An 18,595-nucleotide genomic window follows, 5' to 3' on the forward strand; every position below is an offset into this window, starting at 1 on the left:
ACTCACACCCATTTTAGTTCGCTCTTTTTTCAGTGACTTCAAACTCAATTATTTCAAATTCCTCGCTATTTCGAACTGGTTTGTTTGTCGCCCTCGGCAAAATGTTCTCCAACTCTAACTGTGCAAGGCACGTTAATGTTTTTATACGGGTAGGTAGCGTTCATATCCACTGTTGCATTCTTATCTGAACAATTTTACGGTCATGGCAATTCAGCAATAGATTTACTCCAATATTAGATCAGGAATAAAGAGTAAGGATTGCCGTTCGCATTAATCAGTTAGCTTTTTCATCCTCACACATTCACAGTAAAATTAAGTGAAAAGCACAAATTTTCTCCAAAACTTCTTTTTCTCCATAATTCTGTCCAACTGACCATTCTTAGCCTCTCACGAGCAAAATTTGGATCGAGGAAGGAATTCATGCATTTTTGGTTAATATAATTCTAATTTCTTCACAGTTACGGGGCGTTAGGTCAAAATGATTTTCAACTTGATGATTTCTTTATCCTTGTAGCCTGTGTGCTTGACATATCGAAACTGCACTCGGAAAGATTTTTTTATGTCAATAATGAATATAAAGGCCTGACTAAACAGAGGAGAAGGAAGCCGCAAGTTAAGTTTGTCTACAGACTTGCATTGGGTGGCCAAAGGGACTAGAAAACTTTATACGAGGAAAAAAGGCCGTTTCAAGATTACGGCCTTTAATAAATTCCGCGAGGTCAAAAATATATACATGCAAGTTTGAGTACGACCAATTTGCGTTTGGGAGTTCAAGTGGGGAAAAACTACCGCCAACTTGCGAGCAAATTGACTCAAATCGTCTTCTCTTGACGCAAGTCATACATATCCTTTATTAAAAGTGTCAATCCAAAAGTCAATCTAGTGCACACAAGTTGCCACTAATTAGGCCTTCGCAAGAGTGACAATAAATCAGGTAAACTACGTCAGGGGCACCCAACGGATCGTTTCGCTAAATTATCTGTTCAGAAGGCCTTTAATCCCCTCTGATTTTCTTAAGAGAATTGTCACCTCGAACTTTCGTGATATGAGAAATTCAATGTCTGTTGTTTTCGGATTGTTAAAAATGTGGTTTTGGGTACCGAAAAAAGGTCAGTTATCATTTTCGGAAAGGCGATAAGACCTAAGGTTTTCGGGAAATGGACTAAAAAGCCCTAATAAATTCGAGAACACTCAAGTTCCCCTGGAATAACCGAACAGATAAATTTCTTTTAGCGCAACCTAAAATTAACCCACAGAGCTTTAAAAGTACTCCAGATAGCCTAAAACAGCGTTTTAAAGCATTGGAGAGAAAACGGTCGTTGGGTGCCCCTGTTACTTGTGGAAAGTTGAATTTAATGAATAATATCATTCATTTCGAAACAAATTAACAATGCCTATACAGTGGATTATTCTGTTATCACTCAGCTAAAATAATTGCATGTGACTATTTCTTTAACTTTCTCTTTGATTTAAGATTCTTTCCCTTCGTCACACGAGCTCCTTTTTTGATTGGTTTGAATTTCACAGATTTCTTAATTTTTCTCTCTTGCACGGTTGTTCGATGTTTTGTTTCTTTGGTGGATTTTTTTGTTGCTTTTGTGTCATGAACTGTTTCGGAATGCTTCCTCTTTTTTCCGAGTTTCGTCGTCCTATCTTCCTTGGACTTCCTTTTACAGACTTTTGGGAAAAGCTCTACAGTAAAAATAAAACAAAAACAAAAACAAAACAGGCAATTAAACAACTGAAAAAGTTACTTTTAAATCAAGAGTTTGAACGGAAAAAATCCGTTAATTGTAGGTTCATTCACCAAACGCTAATGCAGTTAGAATTGAAAACCTTAAAATGTTTTACAACACAGGGTTTTGTGCCAATGACTGAATTCACAAACAAAGAGAAATGAATAAAACACCTTCTGTGTTGCGCAAAGCTAGCTCTTCTGTAGTTTGGCCCACGTTGATCAAAAAGGAGTATAGATATGTACACTATATAAAGCCCGATTTACATGGAACGAAGATGATCCAGGTTGTGCTAGGATCATCCTCTTTCCATGTAAAGGGGGCCTAAAGGATGCAATCCTTTCAAATTGCATCCTATTCTTTAATGTGAGGCGCCATGTCTTACCAGGGTCTGGTTCCTCACCAACCTCCTCTCTGTACCAATCAGCATCGTCACTGTCCATGACGTCACCTGTATCCATGGCTATGTCATCTGTTAAAGAAAACCGTTGTTTGTTTAACTTTTTAAAGGAGCTCAATCACGGTTTGCGCATCTTGAAAAGTTTAGCCTCAATTTTTCAAATTCGTCTTTTGTAATTTTCGGGTTTCCTACTATTTAAAGGTAATTTTGTATGTGGCCAAAATAACTCAAAACACCGTGACTGAGCTCCTTTAAGGTTGCAACATTACCAAACACCAAGATTACTACAAATATGGGTCAGCCAGATACCGAAATTTGTTGACCCTTTTTGTCCTTTTAACTAGACCACAGTACAGAGACAAAAGCGCAATGTGACAATAGAGTCAACAGAAAAAGCACAATCAAGCCTTCCCTCCTTACAAACCTGCATCATCAGCATCTTTCTCCACCTTCTGTTTTTTCCTTTGACCTTCAATACTTCGAGCTCTGTGTGATAAATAACACATTAACACATAAACGCCTTTGTAACCTTAGGTGTTCAGGAACTAATGTTGCCAGTGGAGGTGTTAATTAAGTAGCAGGTGTAATTTAAAGATACTATTAAATAATCCAGGTTTTGCAATTTTGTTTTGTCACAACTCCTAACAGAAATGTTTACTTAAAGGAGATGTTCCTCACTGCACTCAACAGAGTCTTGTTCCCTCGGGAACAAGTGAACAGACTTATTTTAAAGTATGAGTTCTCAAATTACTCAATACTTTCCAGACAGAATGATAACTTACTTGTTCAGAGCTTTTTCTTTTTCCTTTCTTTTGATATTCTCTTGTTGCTGTTTTTTTCTCTGCTCCTTTAACTTCCTGGTATTAAATAATTAAGCGCTAGTAAGACACTTGTTATCAACATTTAGTGTGAAAAAAGGTACCCATGAAGGCCACACAACAAGGAGTGTAACATACTATCTACAATCTGTTCTCAGATAATAAACTGAGCACGTGATTTTCAGCATATACCTTGCTTCTTCTTTCCATTTCTTCATCTCTTCTATTTCCTCAGGTGTCTTTTTCACTTGATAAAAAAAACAACAACATAAAACACCAAGTGTTAGCATGTTAAGTCCATAGAATGTATATATACAGGAAATAAAAAGTTATATCTAATTAGCAATGCAACTACAACATAAAAGATACGTCCGCAATGCATACACTTGTCAGCCATTTAAAAATATTTGTTGAACACTTGACAAAGTCTAGTGAAGCTGAATTGAAGTCCATTATGATATGGACTCATGAGTCAAATTTATATCAAAGTGATCTCCATGTATGTCACAAAACAAAATATACTTGCATAGTGAGAAAGGCCAAATATAAAAAAATCTACAAAAGAGAAAATGCACATTTCATGATTTCTACAAGTTGTCATTGGTAGGGTTGACCTGGAACTGAGTAGTTGTGATTGTAGTGACAGTCATGTTAGAGGGACCACATGTTATTGGGCTCAACTTGGGTTTCACTCAAGAACTCCTCAAGACTGTGTGACTCTCATAAACCCAGCAACAGACAAAAGGACAAAATTCATGTTCAAATAGACAAAATCCTTTAATTCTGACAATGGGTCACCTATAACTCAACACAATTATAGTCAAAGCAACTAACTAGACTGAAGTTCTATGCTATAAAAAATTTGCTTGGAATATTCATCTCCATTATTTTAGTGCATGCTTTTCATCCAGAGCTGAACTGCTCAATGTTATGTTAAGCCATAAAGTACTAACAATAATATTAAGTACACTTTCTTGATTTTCAACAGTCTGCAAATGAGATATATGTATTTATATATTTATCAATCTCACCAAATTCATGAAAAAGAACCTCTCCTGAACACAATCCTTCTTCAATCTTCACAAGCTGGAGCAACATTCGAGGCCCAAGCTGAAAACAGTAAGAAAAATTTTAACAATATGTTGCAGGGTAAGGCTAAATTGTGTTTAGGTCGTGGGTCATAGGTTCTGGGTCGTGTGTGAAGATAATGCAAGATTTTATTAGTACATAGGTTCGAAAATTAAAACACAGCTGGGCACTTTTTGGCAGAGCTACATCCCTTAAATATGGGACAGATGGATGGATGAATGAAAGAGGAAACAAACAAGGAAATCAGAACTAAGATAGGAAATCCCAGCAAGCAAGTATTTTTGTAATTATACCTCTGTAAGTCTAATTGCACTCTGTTGTGCCTTAGCATTGCCTCTTCCTGGCACATTCTGTGGTAACGTGACTCTGGAGTCAGCAGGCTCTTCACCTTCACTCTCTGAACCATAACCACACCCACCTCTGTTGAAGCACAACAACTATGTAGTAGAATCTAATACAAACAATAAACTGATAACAGCTTTATAGTAAGTGATGTACATAAGACACATTATTCATTGCAGTATTGCACCTGTCCAATAATTTCCTGTACAGTTGACCACTGTTAGTCTAGTCAAACTCCCTTTAATATAAAAAAGACTGGACAAGTTCAAGCCAAAACATAATGATGCCATAACACTGGGAGGGTGTCATTCAAACAAAGTGGTTGTAACATATTAAATTACTAGTTTGCCCTTTCTCCATTTTAATTTCAATCCATTACTCAGCCAAATCAAAAACGTTTCAAAACTAACAAAAACAACTACTTGAACTTCTTTGCATAAACAGGCTTACATATTAAGAGACGCTGTTTGGCAAAAAAAAATTATGCACATGTCAAGTGAATTAATTTTTCATATAACATTAATTACAGCACAGTGTTACCTTAAGACATAATCACTGATGTCACTTAATTGTGACATGTTGGGAAGTTTAGTCTGGATCAGTTTTTTCACTCCACGGCTTATTCCAATAGGTGCAGCTTGAATATTACTGCAAGAGGAGAAAATAATTGACGTGAAATCAAGACTGTTTGTTACCTTCTTCCCTTTATCACTAACTATTGATGGATGTAATGACAAGTATTCTTTTCAATAAAAATAAAAAATTTACAAAGCCAAAAAAACTACCACTTAATCATAAACAAATTAAACACTAAGAGTGGCTATCAATACTTACTAATGTCTGAAGTCAATGGTTTTTGTATCTGAGTTGTAACTTAGTAAGACACATCTTCTGATCTCTGAGAGCTGAACCTGCAGCAAGACATGGAAAACACTGCCTTAATTAACTTATGGACACAAAACTTGGATGTTGTCACCTACATGAGTTGCATAAATTATACATGTAGTAAGCTTACCAATTACACCATCAGGTAACTACATTGTATATACATGTACATTGTAGAAAAAATGCCCTCAAATAGTCATTTATTCATCTGGCAATAATTCCTTATCAGGCTTGGTCTAATGATCTGGAAAGCAGGGGTAAAATCCCATTCATGAGGATGTACATAGCAGTACATCCTAGTCACTTCATGCTACAGAAACCAGTGGTGCTGGCCTGATCAATCACTACTAAATTAAATATAATTTTCATTTTTACCTTTTGGATGTTTATTGAAGGAAATAAGTTCTGGAACATTGTCGTCATGAGTTTCATTGGGAGACTGTCAGCAGAAAAACCATTCAACACCAACTGAAATAAAAAATTTTAAATAATACTGTCACGCACTGTAATTAATTATTTACATGTTATAAAAATGTCTTGAGAGTTTCCTTGAGAAACTCATATATACCTTACCAGGGGTGGTCTTTTAAATTGACTTCCATATGTCTTGGGTTTCTTGAGTAAAGACACCACATCTTTTGTCAAAGAATACTGCCATAAAATCAAGAAAGACACATATGTCTTAGTTCACTAAAACTAAGCACCATAACATCAGACTAGAAAAATATCACAGCTTATTTATCACAGCTTATTTCTGTAAATGCAAAAATTAACATGGCTATTGTACATGTACCTCTTGAATTTTGAAAGTCAGTGTTGGTCCCCTGGGTATGCGACAAAACCTCTAGAGATAAAAAAAACAAAAACAAAAACAAAAACAAAAACAAAAAAAAAAACAAAACAAAAAACAAAAAGAAGCCTTACATAAATATATGCCCTGGTAATTATTCAGTCTAGTATTGATTGTCCAAACACAGAGACGGCTCAGATTGATTGGCTCATCTAAAGTTCACATAATAAATTCATGAATCAACATTAAAACTACAATATAAGACCAGAAAGAGTATGATTGAATAAATGACACAAAAATCTGAGGTATGACTGTAATGCTTATAACTAAATTATTAGTTTTCACTGATTGATATTTATTATTCTAAGTTTTAGACTTTCAATATGTTAACATACCAGGTATGACCCCATTTCAGTTTTAGACAACATCAGCAAGTGTGTCACACTAAGAGGTCCAGCCACATTCACAAAATCCTTGACAACATTTTTCTTGTTCACCTAGTATTGACAGATATCATAAATAAACAAATCAATGTGACTGATCATTACAAGTTTAATTAGGGACACTTAATATTATATAATTAGCTTAGAAACCTACTAACTTTTAGCTAATAAATGATTAAAAGCCTACTACATTCCCAAATTATGTTTTCGAGGGTGCTATCTGATAAGCAATATTCAAATAACAAATGAATGCACAGTTCTCTAAGAGAAGTCAAATAACTTTACACAGTTAACTCTGATATTAAAGGTGTAGGTCTACTGGCACAGAGTAATATTTTTACAGTACCTTTAACTTAGTAGCAGTATATGGTTCCATTATATGTCTGATGTCTATTTCAAGCTGTAACACAGATTTCCCAACATCACCTCTGTGCATAACAAAACTGTGAGGCACTTTGCTGACCTCTTCGTCAGTTACATCTTGATGGGTCTTTCTCTTCTTCTAAAAACCGAGAACAAATAAACAACACATATTAAAGTTAACGACCATCACTCTGCAAGAAGTCCTAGAAGAATGAAGATTTCTTTCAGAGTTTCAGATTTTTCAAACAGCTTCCACGATAAATAGTTCATGCAAGCTAACAACTTACCCTTCTCGCCTTTCCCATTCTTAAACTACTCGGTAAAATGAATTTGGAAGACTTTAAAATTTGTTTTCTCCACAATGGGACATTGACGCCAACACACGTGCACCAAAAGTTCCAGGCGTGACCTGGGAGGACTGGTACCCACTACTACCAGTCTTACGCGGTTGTAATCAAAATGGCGGATTTTTCGAACAAAGGGGAAGTTGTCTCTAAAGGGATAGCGAAACGGAAATATCTGCTGGTAGATAACGATTTAGAAGGATTAGAATTCGAGTTAAAAGATAACCCTGTAAATAAGAGTTATGGTTAGTATCAGTTGTTTAAAAATGAAGAATTTCTTTCATGATTTATCTTCTAAGTCTTCTAAGATAAGGCTTTAATTTCAATAAGCTTAAAATCTGTTATACTCTCCAGCTCCTATGAAACTATTCAAGTTATCTGAAGTGGAATCTTTGGCCATTACAAAATGGGGAAGTATGGAGAAACTGGAAACTGAGCAGGAAAAGAGAAGGAAACAAAATTCAAAGCTGGAGAACAGAAAAGAAGAGGAAAAGAAACATTTCTGGGACTGCAAAGAGCTATTCGAGCCACTGAAACGCTTCATGGTAAACATGGAGTTGCCAATAGAAAGGGTGTCATCATATTTTAAAGATAAAGGTGATAACAGGAAAGGTGAGTTAATAATGCACTGGGAAAAAAGTTACAGTAAAAATTCCAGGTAGTATATTTCCAGAGCAGGGAAGGGGGAGCGGTGGATACTTGATCAATAAGAGGCTAATGTGAGAGAGTCAGACAATAAGCAGACACCAGTGTAGTGTAAAATCTGGGGGGATTAAATATGCTACAAAGGACAGGAGACTACATCATTTGACTGTGCAAGATGCTGGAGCTGCTACAGAATTAGTCTCCTTGGCAGTATTATTCAGGCCATCACAAAATGCTTCCCCTCATTGTGACTAACAGCATTCCCTTGGACATTTTAACCAATGACAGACTTGCTCATATATTCCTGTGTAAGTCGACATATCAAAATCCATCAACTTAACACCAGTCAAAAGTCGTACATGTCTTGTTTACTACAGAATATTATTTTCCTGAAAAGTGGAACCTCTGAAAGATACTGTTGGGCCAGCTACTTTTCTTGAGGCCATACAGACGTGTGAATTAATCCATGAAGAAAAAGCTACAAAAAGTTAACATCATATAAGAATCATAAACACTTTATTTGCGCAAAGGGCCTTGTATTAGTTTGTAACTCTTTACAAGCATTACCTCCAGCTCTTTACACCTATTTTGTGCCTATAATACTACTTAATAACTATGTCGCCCTATGACGCCCTATGCTCCCCTTTAGGAGCGAAGATGGCCTAATGTAATGTAATGTAAGTATGTCGCATTAGCCTGTGAGCAGGCTCTTTGCATGGCAAGAAAGAATGAAGGAGAGGAAAGGGAAAGAAGTCTTCCCTTTTTCCTTTCCTACTTTTGTTCCCTATAAGAAGCCTGCTCGCAGGCTAACATAGCATTATCACTTTTTTGTTGCTAATAATTTTTTTTTTTATGCCAGCAGCTGGTGGAAGCCCTGACAGCCTTCTTGAATGTGATGTAATCCTGTGTTTTTGTGACTGCTTGCACAACATCCCTAATGATTGTGCGTATGACATGACGTATCAACTTTATGTTCAGTACTGCAGAATACAAATGAAAATATTTTGTAACTCTTACCGTGTTGTGTAATTTAACCAAAACCTTAGTGTAAAATATGTTAATGTATAATTATTAATATGTTAATATATTGCAGTTGTGGCACGTCAAATATTTAAAAGATTTCCTGAAGCTAGGCAAGTGGACAAAGAGACACCATACAATGAAAGACGAAAGATGGGACACTTTTCTTGGACTTCCAGCCTGACTTCAGACCAAGTCATTGTCAATTTATATGTAGTACATAAAGTATGTTAAAAAATACTGTAAATAATATTATTTCATCCTAACAGATTGCAATAAACAAACTCACATGTCTTATGCCTCCCTTCAGAAATATGTATCTTTTTGTTATCAAAACAAATTCTTCAGCTATTTCGTGTAAGAAAAAAACTTGTTGAAGGCTATAGAACCCAAAATAGCCGTGAAAACGTTTATTTTCTTCTTGTTTTTTTCGCTTTTCTCACAGTGGAAGGGTGTGTCTCAAAGGCAAGCATCTTCTTCACTGATCAATTTTGAGGCTCTTGCCATTGGCCTTCAAAGATTGTCAGCTCTACTCTCCAAGACACTTGATAATGATGGACGGCAAGCGAACAGTCTGAAAATTGGGACTTATGTACCATACAGAGTGGACTCTGAAACATGTAAGGTCTTTGTACTGTGTTACAGGTATTTATTAGTCGAGGAAATGGGGAAAATGGTTGAGAAAGATCAATACATTTGAATAATTGAGCACTTTTTAGGATTCTATACTTGTAACCCTGACACTACTGACTAGTGAAGCATAAAAATTCTAGGAGGCTTTCTCACGAAGAGTTTTTCGATAACAACAATAACAATAACCTGGATACATGAGAAAAGACTCAGGTGGCGTTTGATAGAGAAAATTATTGCAGGAGTAAGTTATTTCAGAGGTCCAACAGCAAAAATCAAACAATCAGTTTGCTGTGTTGCCGGTACAATATTTTCCCAGTATTGGACCGAGCATTCACCGTCCCGAATGATCGATCCCGCGTGGTTTTTTGATAGTTAAATGAATACCTTCCTAAAAGGTGATTGCTAAGAAGCAAACGCCCCCCTCGCCCCCCCCCCCCCCCCCAGCTCGTACTACGTGATTTTTCGGGCAAAATGTTAACTTATTCGGGCAACGACACTTGAGAGAAAACAAATTACAAAATAATGCTGTTGGCGTGATTTCCAAAACTCTTAAATAAAGTTTCTAGTTAGTTACTTTAAATTTTTTTAGAACTTTTTCTTTTAATAAGTTTTGTATTTTACTCGGATTGAGACTGTTGATAGATCGAGTATGCAAGCTTTCAATATAACTATATTTGGAATTGTAGCAGTTTCATTAGATTTGGGAATTGTGAACGTTTTTGTTTTTCATGCAATTTGAGTTCGTTTGCATCCCGATTTCAACAATCACGCATTCGGGCATGGCGTAAATTTTTCGGGGCAAGAAGGTCACCGCCCCCTCAGCCCCCTCCACCCCCGCCAAGTCCGAAGGTGCCCGTACGCATATGTCTCGAGCATAAAGAAAATGAGCTTTGTAGAAAATGAGGGCCGAACAACTTTACAAGATTCGCTTTCGTTTGTCTCAACTTTCTTTTCCTTCTAGTTTTCATCCTTTTCCGAAGCGGCTTATGTCCCGACGTTTCTGAGGATTGAATAGCATAACAGAGTTGAGGGCGAAAATCAATACCAGATAATTTTTCACGGGTAGTCTGAGACATCGTTAATGATGCGCTTCTCAATTGTTATAGTTGCGGTTTTTGAAGATTCTAGCTACCTTTCAGTACAACAGACGTTCTTTTCGTTTTTCATGGCAGTCAAGAGAACTCTTGAAGACAATATGGAGCAGCCTGTCAGAATCTTTACCAAAACAAACACAAGCACTGCTTGCAGATAAACAGAACGAGTGCTGGTGGAATATGACTTCAGAAGACATATAAAGAAAGAAAATAACATATGGTGTAGTTTGTGATGGTCAGAAGTTTAACTGGATTATTCTGAAAAGTGATAGAATTTTAAAAATGCTTTTCAAGAGCATCTGAAATAAAAGAGCAAAAGTATAAAGAGTAACAAGAACAAAATTGAAAAAGAAAGAAAACAAAAACGAAAGAAACGATATGACTGCAAGTAAAGTTGGGTTGTACACTACAAAACAAAAGACAAAAGGAAGGCTAGCAGCCAAAGTATGAGGTGAAATAATTTGAAATGTTCATGGCCTTTAGAAGACTACCACCCATCGTAAAGCTCCGAAAGAAACGACTCTCTGATCTGATCTCGGGCTGATCCAGCTTTTTAATCTGTTTACATTTTTCTAATGAACCCCCGAAATTACGAGCGAGGTCCGGCGTTTCTTTCGGAAAGTCGTTTGTTTCCTACTAGTAAGAGTCGTTACTTTCGGGATTTGTTTCGGGAGATAGTTCTACTTGTCCAAATGTTGCCCATTAAAACATTTCAGTCTCAAGTGTAATTTCCATAGTGCTAGCCTTACAGTTTTCATTTTCCGCCCGTGTCTCTGGGGGATTAGGACGAGAAGTCGTCTGACTAGAGTTGCTGTATTGTGTTATAACATGTCTTGATTTGCATATATTGGGTTCATTCATCTATGCTGCCATGACCGGAAACAAAGTCGCTTTATGGTGCTGTTCCAAACAAACGTAATACTCTATTAAGAAAGATTAAACAAGATGAAGATGAAGCATATGAAGGAATATGTTTGGTTTGCGAATATCCCGGCATGGACTTACAACTTCTATAATTGGGATAATGGTGTAAGTTGAATTTGCCATGGTTGCATTAGTTTGTGAATAAAACCGGAAAGTGGAATGTAAATGAAAAAACCTCCATTCAGAGGGAATTGATTTGTAATTAAATGTTATTGTTTATGAGCAACTGACTGTTGTCGTGGAGAACAAAGGTTGCGGTTTTTTCCTGTTTTATTACAGCCACTTTACACAACATTTGTGCCCGACAGGTTACCTACTTTTCGACTATTCAATCTGTTCGTTTGATTTTGCCCCTCAAAATCCGCACATTTTCAATGCAATAATGCAAGCGATACATAAAGCACCAAAGACAGCGTTATTTGAAAGTAGGAAATGGCACAATTATCACTTTAATTAATGACACAGCACTTGAAACGTCGTAATCTAATATTCATAATGTGTCTTCACGTTGTCAGAGCGAAATAATTCAGTCATAAACTGCATTACTTTTTGGGCCATGAACTGCGATAACTGTTCTTCAAAGAAGAAATTGCTTATTAAACTGCAATCATATCCAGCTCTAAGGTAAAGGTTTTGGGAATGACATTGCTCCATGTAGCACTGATGTAATATTCATAGGAAGGGAGAGTCCCTTGCCCTGCCTCACTAAAACTTCCTGTCATACAATGACAGGCAAACCGCAGAGTCTGATTTTGAACCATGACTCATTCATCGAGTCTTAAATAGTTCGTTGTATGACAACAGCCGGGCAGGTGCACGCCGGAGTGTTCTCTCGCTGTGATAAACTCCAAGAGAAGGACATTACACTGATCTTTACAGCTCATTACTTTGGACGTCAGCCAGGTGAAAGATCTTTTCCGGACTCCTTCCTGAAATAGTTTGATTAGTTTGTTAGATTTGCTTTTTACAAAATTAACCACGCCAAACATCAAATGCGGTAATGTTATATTGCAAGCTTTTCTGTGAAATTACCATGGATCGCCTGAAGAATTTCACAGACAATCAACCCGTCATGCTTTACTTTTTTACTTTAAGTATTGCTCCGGAAATAATATGAAGTTTCTTGCTGAGCCAAGGTTGTTGAAACAAAGTATAGAAGTTAAACAAACTTCGTCCTTCGTCCTCTTTATCTACTTAGCGGTAGATTGCCGGCGGAAACCACAGTGTTGACAGAGATTTGACTCTGTTAATGAGCCTTGAGAGGATTACATCTAAGAAGATATCGACTGTGATAAAAATTCAGCAGAGAGAGAGTTAGTTTATCTTGCAGATTGCTGAAATACTGTTGGAGATTAGTCAAGTCACCATAAATTCAAGTTCCTTTATTTTTATCGAAAGGAATGCAAGCATAAGTTCATTTACATTTAATAGGGCCCAGGGCAGTTCTGAAGGTCACATGTCGATCTTACTGTTATTGTGAATATCTTGTTACTGTGGCAACTCGCAGCTTTTCGTTTCGAAAGTGCTGATAAGACATTTCCTCGCCCGGGCGATTTCTTTTTTAACTCTTGTTTTGACTTTCAGATTCATCTAGAATAAACTCGAGCTTGGCTAACCTCCCCTTCATGCCGATCGTCTGTAAACTCTTACTTTTAATAGAGTTGATCTAGCTTGGTTTGCCTGTTTTGCCTTCGATAGGAGCTGCCTGCAAGACCGTGTCATGGCGGGGCTGCCTAACAGACCTCCGTCAGTGTGTGTTTTGTCACCACAAGAACTATCTTACGCGAAAATTGATTTTGGTAAAATTCACATCCCCGCTAATGCGCTGATTATTGCCGAACACGAGCAAATATTCCTAACAGTGGCGAGCATGTTAAAAGAGCTGAAAGCAGTACTCATTGGGGATGCTGGTTATGTTTACACTGGGAAAATAGGCTGCCGGCTTGTTTTCTTACTCAAATGTCGCGATCGTGGACCAGGAGCAGTAATTCAGACCATAAAGACGCTAAAACCAAGGGCTGGCATCTTCCTTGGGTTTGGTAAATCTCTTGCGAGTAGGCCTTATGAAATCGGCGACGTGATTATCACAGATGCGGTTTTACGAAAAGATTGCCAACAAGGAAAACTTGAAAGTTACGCCTGCAGTGAATGCTTGGTCAATGTGTTTGAGAACGGCAAGTATGGCTGGGTCCTTCCAAAGTACCGCAAACAAGCTGTCCATGTTGGCAAAGTTCTTCAGATGGGAAATGTAACAAAAAATGAAAAAACCAAGGCAGTAGCTGTAAAAACTACCAGCTTGGGTAAGTTGAATCACAAGATCTGAATTTCTGATTACTGCCGTAATGCAAGGGCAGTTTTTATCATCAGCACCCAACCACGGCTCAGGGCCTACACTGTCCTGTACTGAGTTATTTGCCTCATTGTCAAAAGTCGTGAAGGTAAGTGAATGTTATTAGTTAATCGTTATCGGTCAATATAACTTGCCCATGATCCTGGTAGAAAATGGTCCAGACAAAGATTCTTTTGAAGTAACAAAAGCGATTTCACCATCCCTGAAGACCCTGAAGGAATCAGCGACTGTCAGTGGACCGCTGGAGAGTTTAAAGTAAACGTTTAACTGAAAATTCCTTTTCTAGACGTGCGACATTTGAATTTTTTTATGTCACAGTGAAAGATTCGTGTGAAACAAACTAAAAGAGAAACAGATCTGTGTAAAGAAATGTTCTTTGGCCTCGTCATTTTCCCCTTTAAATCCCAATTCAGCTAATCTGATTTATACCTTTATTTCGTTAAGATGTACCCGAATGCAGTAAAGACCTTGGCAGAAAATGGATTTCAATCGTAGGCGTCCTTGGTACCCCGCGTTACCATGGCGACTCTTCTTGGGAACCCTATGTAGCAGCAGTCCTGAGTTCACTCGTCAATCAAGTCCTGCAAGACGATCAAGTATTTGCTATCATGGGAGGAGAGGCTAGGGGACCCAGGCAACATAGTCCTGTCTTGAATAACCCAATGCAAGAGACAATGGATTGCTCAATGAAGATGGACGAATATAGTTCTCTATATGGTAGGATATTGACCCGTGGAATGCTTATTTACATGTTAATAGTTGGTTTTCACATGACGTCACTAAAATTCAAATTACAAAACTGTTGATCTTCCTGAGATTTTACTTTAATGATGTATAAGAGCAGCTGAAAACTAATTTTCATGCACATTTTCGCTCCGAATGGGTTCTTGGTTTTGTGATACACCACGCTTGAATTTCGAACCTTTTGCGTGACGCGGCATTTACATGACGGCGTCATGATGGTTAAAAAAGCGAGTTGTTTCGGGGAATTTGGCTATCTGAACAGTTCATGTCTTAGAAAAAGTATTATTTTAATGTTTTAGAGTTCCTCGAGGGATAAATTCACGCTTTTGTAGCAAAACTCAGTAACAGATGTTTCTGTTGGTTTCCGGCCGCCATCTTGGTGCCCATACGGATGGGCACCAGCATGGCGTCTCCATACAAATCTCTATAAATTTGGGTAAAACATTTCTCCGCATATCTTGCATAAGAATAATTTCTGTGACCAGACTCTTGGCGAGAGTCTTTGCATATTTACCTTCTTTCATTTCCCAGATTCTGGACTTTATCTATTGAACCGTTTTGATTTTTATTTTGATCTATGTTGAATGGTGTGACACTGAAAACCAGCCATACGATATGCTTAAAAAGAATCACAAAGAGGTTCATGTATTGTGTTTAAATTAATCACACTCGTTCCTACACCGTTTCCCTCACTTGGGGCGGGGCGGGACCACGCCCGCAAGTCATAGTGAAAGGACCAAGGGCCCTGGAAGGAGGTTGTTTTAAAAATGTTACACCACTTTTCTATGACTGGAAATGTAGTGGAAATTGTAAAACCAGTCCAGGTTATTCAAAGCTTTCAAAAATGGCGACAATAGTTAAAAGGATTGAGAAATTACACAAACTTGCTAGTTCAGTTAACCTAGCTGCCTATAGCTTTATTGTCGGCTTCAAGTTCATAACCAGCTGTGTGCTTGATTTGTCCGCCCACCTAGCACATGTTGTTTAGCAACTGGTGCTTTGTTTCTGTATGCTTTGCAGGATACCCATCTTCAGTGTCCGACATTAGTCGAGAGAGGGTCCGGAGACAGGCAGAGTTGTACTGGGAACAAGTTAAAGATGCCCTTCATGAGGGAGTCTTCCATCTCTCACATCAGCCCAACCCAGAGGCCCTGAATCCGGATGACTTCAGTATTATTCCATTGGCTAAATCCCCAGTGGAACACTGTGACGGAAAAGCCCACAAGAAAACACTGGGTCAGCAGCAGTCTGTTGAAAAAGGAAATCAACAGATACCATCACATCGTTTAGCTCTACCACCCGTCCCCTCCAACAAAACAGGAAATGCTGAGGTGGGAAAGAGAAAGAAATCTCCACCATCCGCAGGCAACATGCGGTCATTTTGTCCGACTGTAAGCTCCAGTATGGCTGTTACCATGGGGGCGGCTCTTTTGCCCTTGGGGGCCACCCTACAGAGTCAAGGTAGCTGCTATGAAATCATCAGAATCAGGGCCGAGCAGAGAACCGCATCAGTCCGCGGCAACGGAATGTATGCAAGCGTCCTTCCTCCTATAGCTCGAGGAAAGAACCAGTACAACACTATGTGACTCACAGAGTTTTGCTTTAGTACAGTTTTGATAGTACGTAGAAAGGCGGGATACTTGACGTTGCTGTAATTAGCACACTTTTTTTTGTGTGTGAGATGTTGTTTTATTAGACCTGACCTGTACAAGCTTTAGTTTTGCCACTATTATTTGTATACTATTCGGTTAAGGACAAACCTCTACACTTACACCTACTAGCTAAACAGTAAACATAGTGTCTATTATAGGGGGTTGTATAATTCGCAAACCACCATATTTTGTTCTCTGGAAACCGTAGACCCCTTTCGTTTTCTCCGAAAATCCCAAACCGCCCTACTAGTAGGACGGTTATTATCACAACCGATCTTTAGTAGATTAGTGCGTAACAAATTTTTATGATATTTTAGCTTAATAATCGTATATCTCCTCGCAAAGACCATGAGATCTCAAGAACAGAACAAATTGTTTCTACCTTCATCCAGTGGCCAGCGAACAGAAAGTTTTTAAACCGAAAACCGCGAGCTAAATTTATGATTTCCCTCAACCACACAATATTTTCTTGACCGTAATGTAAACCCCCAGATAAATGTGAATGTACCCGCAAGCCGGCACTCAAAATCTTAAACCGCCAAAACCGCCAAACCGCCATGGGAATATTACAGTGCGTTTTCTGAAAGACAATGAAAACCGATCAGATGGCAGAACTGAAACAATAGAATCCAACATTTTCAAATCCAGCCAATCAAATGTCGGGTACGAAACAATAAAATCTTAACTTATCCGATGTGATACTCGCTTCTACGGTTTTCTGTTAACAAATTGTCAAGCTCAAACCGTTAGAAATTTCGCGTTAGAAAATATTGTGTTACTTTACTTTAGATTTTACATCTACAACCGTGATAAACTCATTAGATTGACCGTTTTCCACTGTGAACAGACGGCCACATAAAATATCATCTTTACGGTTACATTTAAAATCGTACAATAATAAATTTGGACATTTTTTACAAAATATATTTCGCTCCTGTTGTCTTTGCGTGTTTCTATTTTTACACAGCTTTCGGTTGTCGGCCGACCGTGAAATCAACCACGCAGTTCTCGGGAAAACTATCGCGTTACCTATGAAAGACTTCAAAGTGGATGCTCACTCCGTAGAAAGTAGTGACCCCAGGCCAGAGTATAGCGATGCTATCAGCCGCTATTTTGAAAGTCGGTCAGTGTAAAACGCAGACTGTGGACTGCAGACCAGGGGTAAAATCTGTAAAATGTAGACTGAGGGTAAAATGCAGACTGCAGATTGTAGACTTTTTAACCGAATCGTATTAACATTTCCATCAACGAGAGCTAACCTAAACAGGCTAACCTGAGCCTGGGAACCGGAGTGATATTCAGGATAACCAGAGTGCAGACTTTCCCTACAATTAGCCTGAATAGCCCTGATTATGGTTAGCAATCGATAATGGCAATAGCACGAGATATACTTTAGAAGTTTGCATTTTACCATCAGTCTGCATTTTACCCCCGGCCCCAGTCTGCAGTCTGCACTCTGACTGTTTTGAAAATTACCGAGGAGAAGGTGAGAGACGGTGAGCAAAATACTTGAAAAAGCTGTACACATCCAACTATACGCTTATCTCACAAACAATAAGATCATTACATCCAAACAGTTTGGGTTCAGACCGAAGTTATCAACTGGAACAGCCTTGGCTCACTTCACAGATAATATCATTTCTCCAGAATATGGACACTGGTAGGTTTACAGGTGCTGTATTTCTAGACCTATCTAAGGCCTTCGACACGGTAGACCATCATCTACTACTGCAGAAGCTAATAAACATTGGCCTTACCGACTCTACTGTCCAATGGTTTAGATCCTATCTCACGAACAGGTCGCAAATTACAGCAGTTAGAGATGCTCACTCCTTAGCTCCTAAAATGCCCGTTGGGGTACCCCAAGGCAGTATTCTGCTGGGTCCGCTACTTTTTTTGATTTATGTGAATGATCTTCCGAACTGTCCTTTAACAAGTGATATCGTTCTTTATGCTGATGATACTGTACTTTACTACTCATCTAAAGATCTTACTGATCTTCAACGTCACCTCAATGTTGACTTTAAGACAGTGTCAGAATGGTTCTCCAGAAATCTCCTGACTCTTAATTTATCAAAATGCAACTTTGTCATCTTTGGGAGTCCACACAAACTGAAACGTATCCAGGAAATATCTATTCAAGTAAAGGGTACTATAATCGATAGAACAGAATCATTCCAGTATTTGGGCGTAACACTTCATCAGTCTATGTCCTGGGCAGATCACATCGAATCTGTTTGTAAGAAGATTAATCAAAGGATAGGTCTAATCAGGAGAGTTAGAAATCTACTGCCATTTCAAGCCAGGGTCACCCTATACAACA

General features: G+C 38.2%; 3 protein-coding genes across 5 annotated transcripts; 2 read left to right on the forward strand and 1 right to left on the reverse strand.

The window, feature by feature from the left end:
- Nucleotides 1–822: 822 nt before the first annotated feature.
- LOC110057775 (suppressor of SWI4 1 homolog) lies at nucleotides 823–7,266 on the reverse strand. Its single transcript, XM_020764367.2, has 15 exons — nucleotides 7,154–7,266; nucleotides 6,850–7,005; nucleotides 6,456–6,557; nucleotides 6,064–6,114; nucleotides 5,844–5,921; nucleotides 5,646–5,738; nucleotides 5,220–5,296; nucleotides 4,926–5,033; nucleotides 4,337–4,463; nucleotides 3,986–4,064; nucleotides 3,147–3,201; nucleotides 2,919–2,993; nucleotides 2,561–2,622; nucleotides 2,122–2,208; nucleotides 823–1,692 (listed from the first exon to the last, which is right to left on the reverse strand). The coding sequence occupies exons 1-15, from the start codon at nucleotides 7,169–7,171 to the stop codon at nucleotides 1,445–1,447; spliced, it is 1,416 nt and encodes a 471-aa protein (XP_020620026.2). The 5' UTR covers nucleotides 7,172–7,266; the 3' UTR covers nucleotides 823–1,444.
- Nucleotides 7,267–7,299: 33 nt separating this feature from the next.
- On the forward strand, nucleotides 7,300–11,752 carry LOC110057776 (uncharacterized). Of its 3 annotated transcripts, none has more exons than XM_020764370.2 (6): nucleotides 7,300–7,455; nucleotides 7,565–7,822; nucleotides 8,715–8,798; nucleotides 8,949–9,100; nucleotides 9,321–9,495; nucleotides 10,681–11,752. In XM_020764370.2, the coding sequence occupies exons 1-6, from the start codon at nucleotides 7,326–7,328 to the stop codon at nucleotides 10,758–10,760; spliced, it is 879 nt and encodes a 292-aa protein (XP_020620029.1). In that variant the 5' UTR covers nucleotides 7,300–7,325; the 3' UTR covers nucleotides 10,761–11,752. The 3 variants fall into 3 exon arrangements, with proteins under 3 accessions (XP_020620029.1, XP_020620030.1, XP_089131802.1); XM_020764371.2 differs by having other exon boundaries at nucleotides 8,718–8,798; XM_089275676.1 differs by lacking the exon at nucleotides 8,715–8,798.
- Nucleotides 11,753–11,870: 118 nt separating this feature from the next.
- LOC110057784 (uncharacterized) lies at nucleotides 11,871–17,194 on the forward strand. The gene is made up of 4 exons (XM_020764378.2): nucleotides 11,871–12,429; nucleotides 13,225–13,826; nucleotides 14,321–14,593; nucleotides 15,641–17,194. Exons 2-4 carry the CDS (start codon nucleotides 13,247–13,249, stop codon nucleotides 16,204–16,206), a joined length of 1,419 nt encoding a protein of 472 aa, XP_020620037.2. The 5' UTR covers nucleotides 11,871–12,429; nucleotides 13,225–13,246; the 3' UTR covers nucleotides 16,207–17,194.
- The last annotated feature ends 1,401 nt before the right edge of the window (nucleotides 17,195–18,595 follow it).

Source organism: Orbicella faveolata, unplaced genomic scaffold, assembly GCF_042242905.1.
Source record: "Orbicella faveolata isolate gen_17 unplaced genomic scaffold, um_ofav_v1 contig_37, whole genome shotgun sequence".
In the NCBI taxonomy this organism is placed as follows: domain Eukaryota; kingdom Metazoa; phylum Cnidaria; class Anthozoa; order Scleractinia; family Merulinidae; genus Orbicella; species Orbicella faveolata.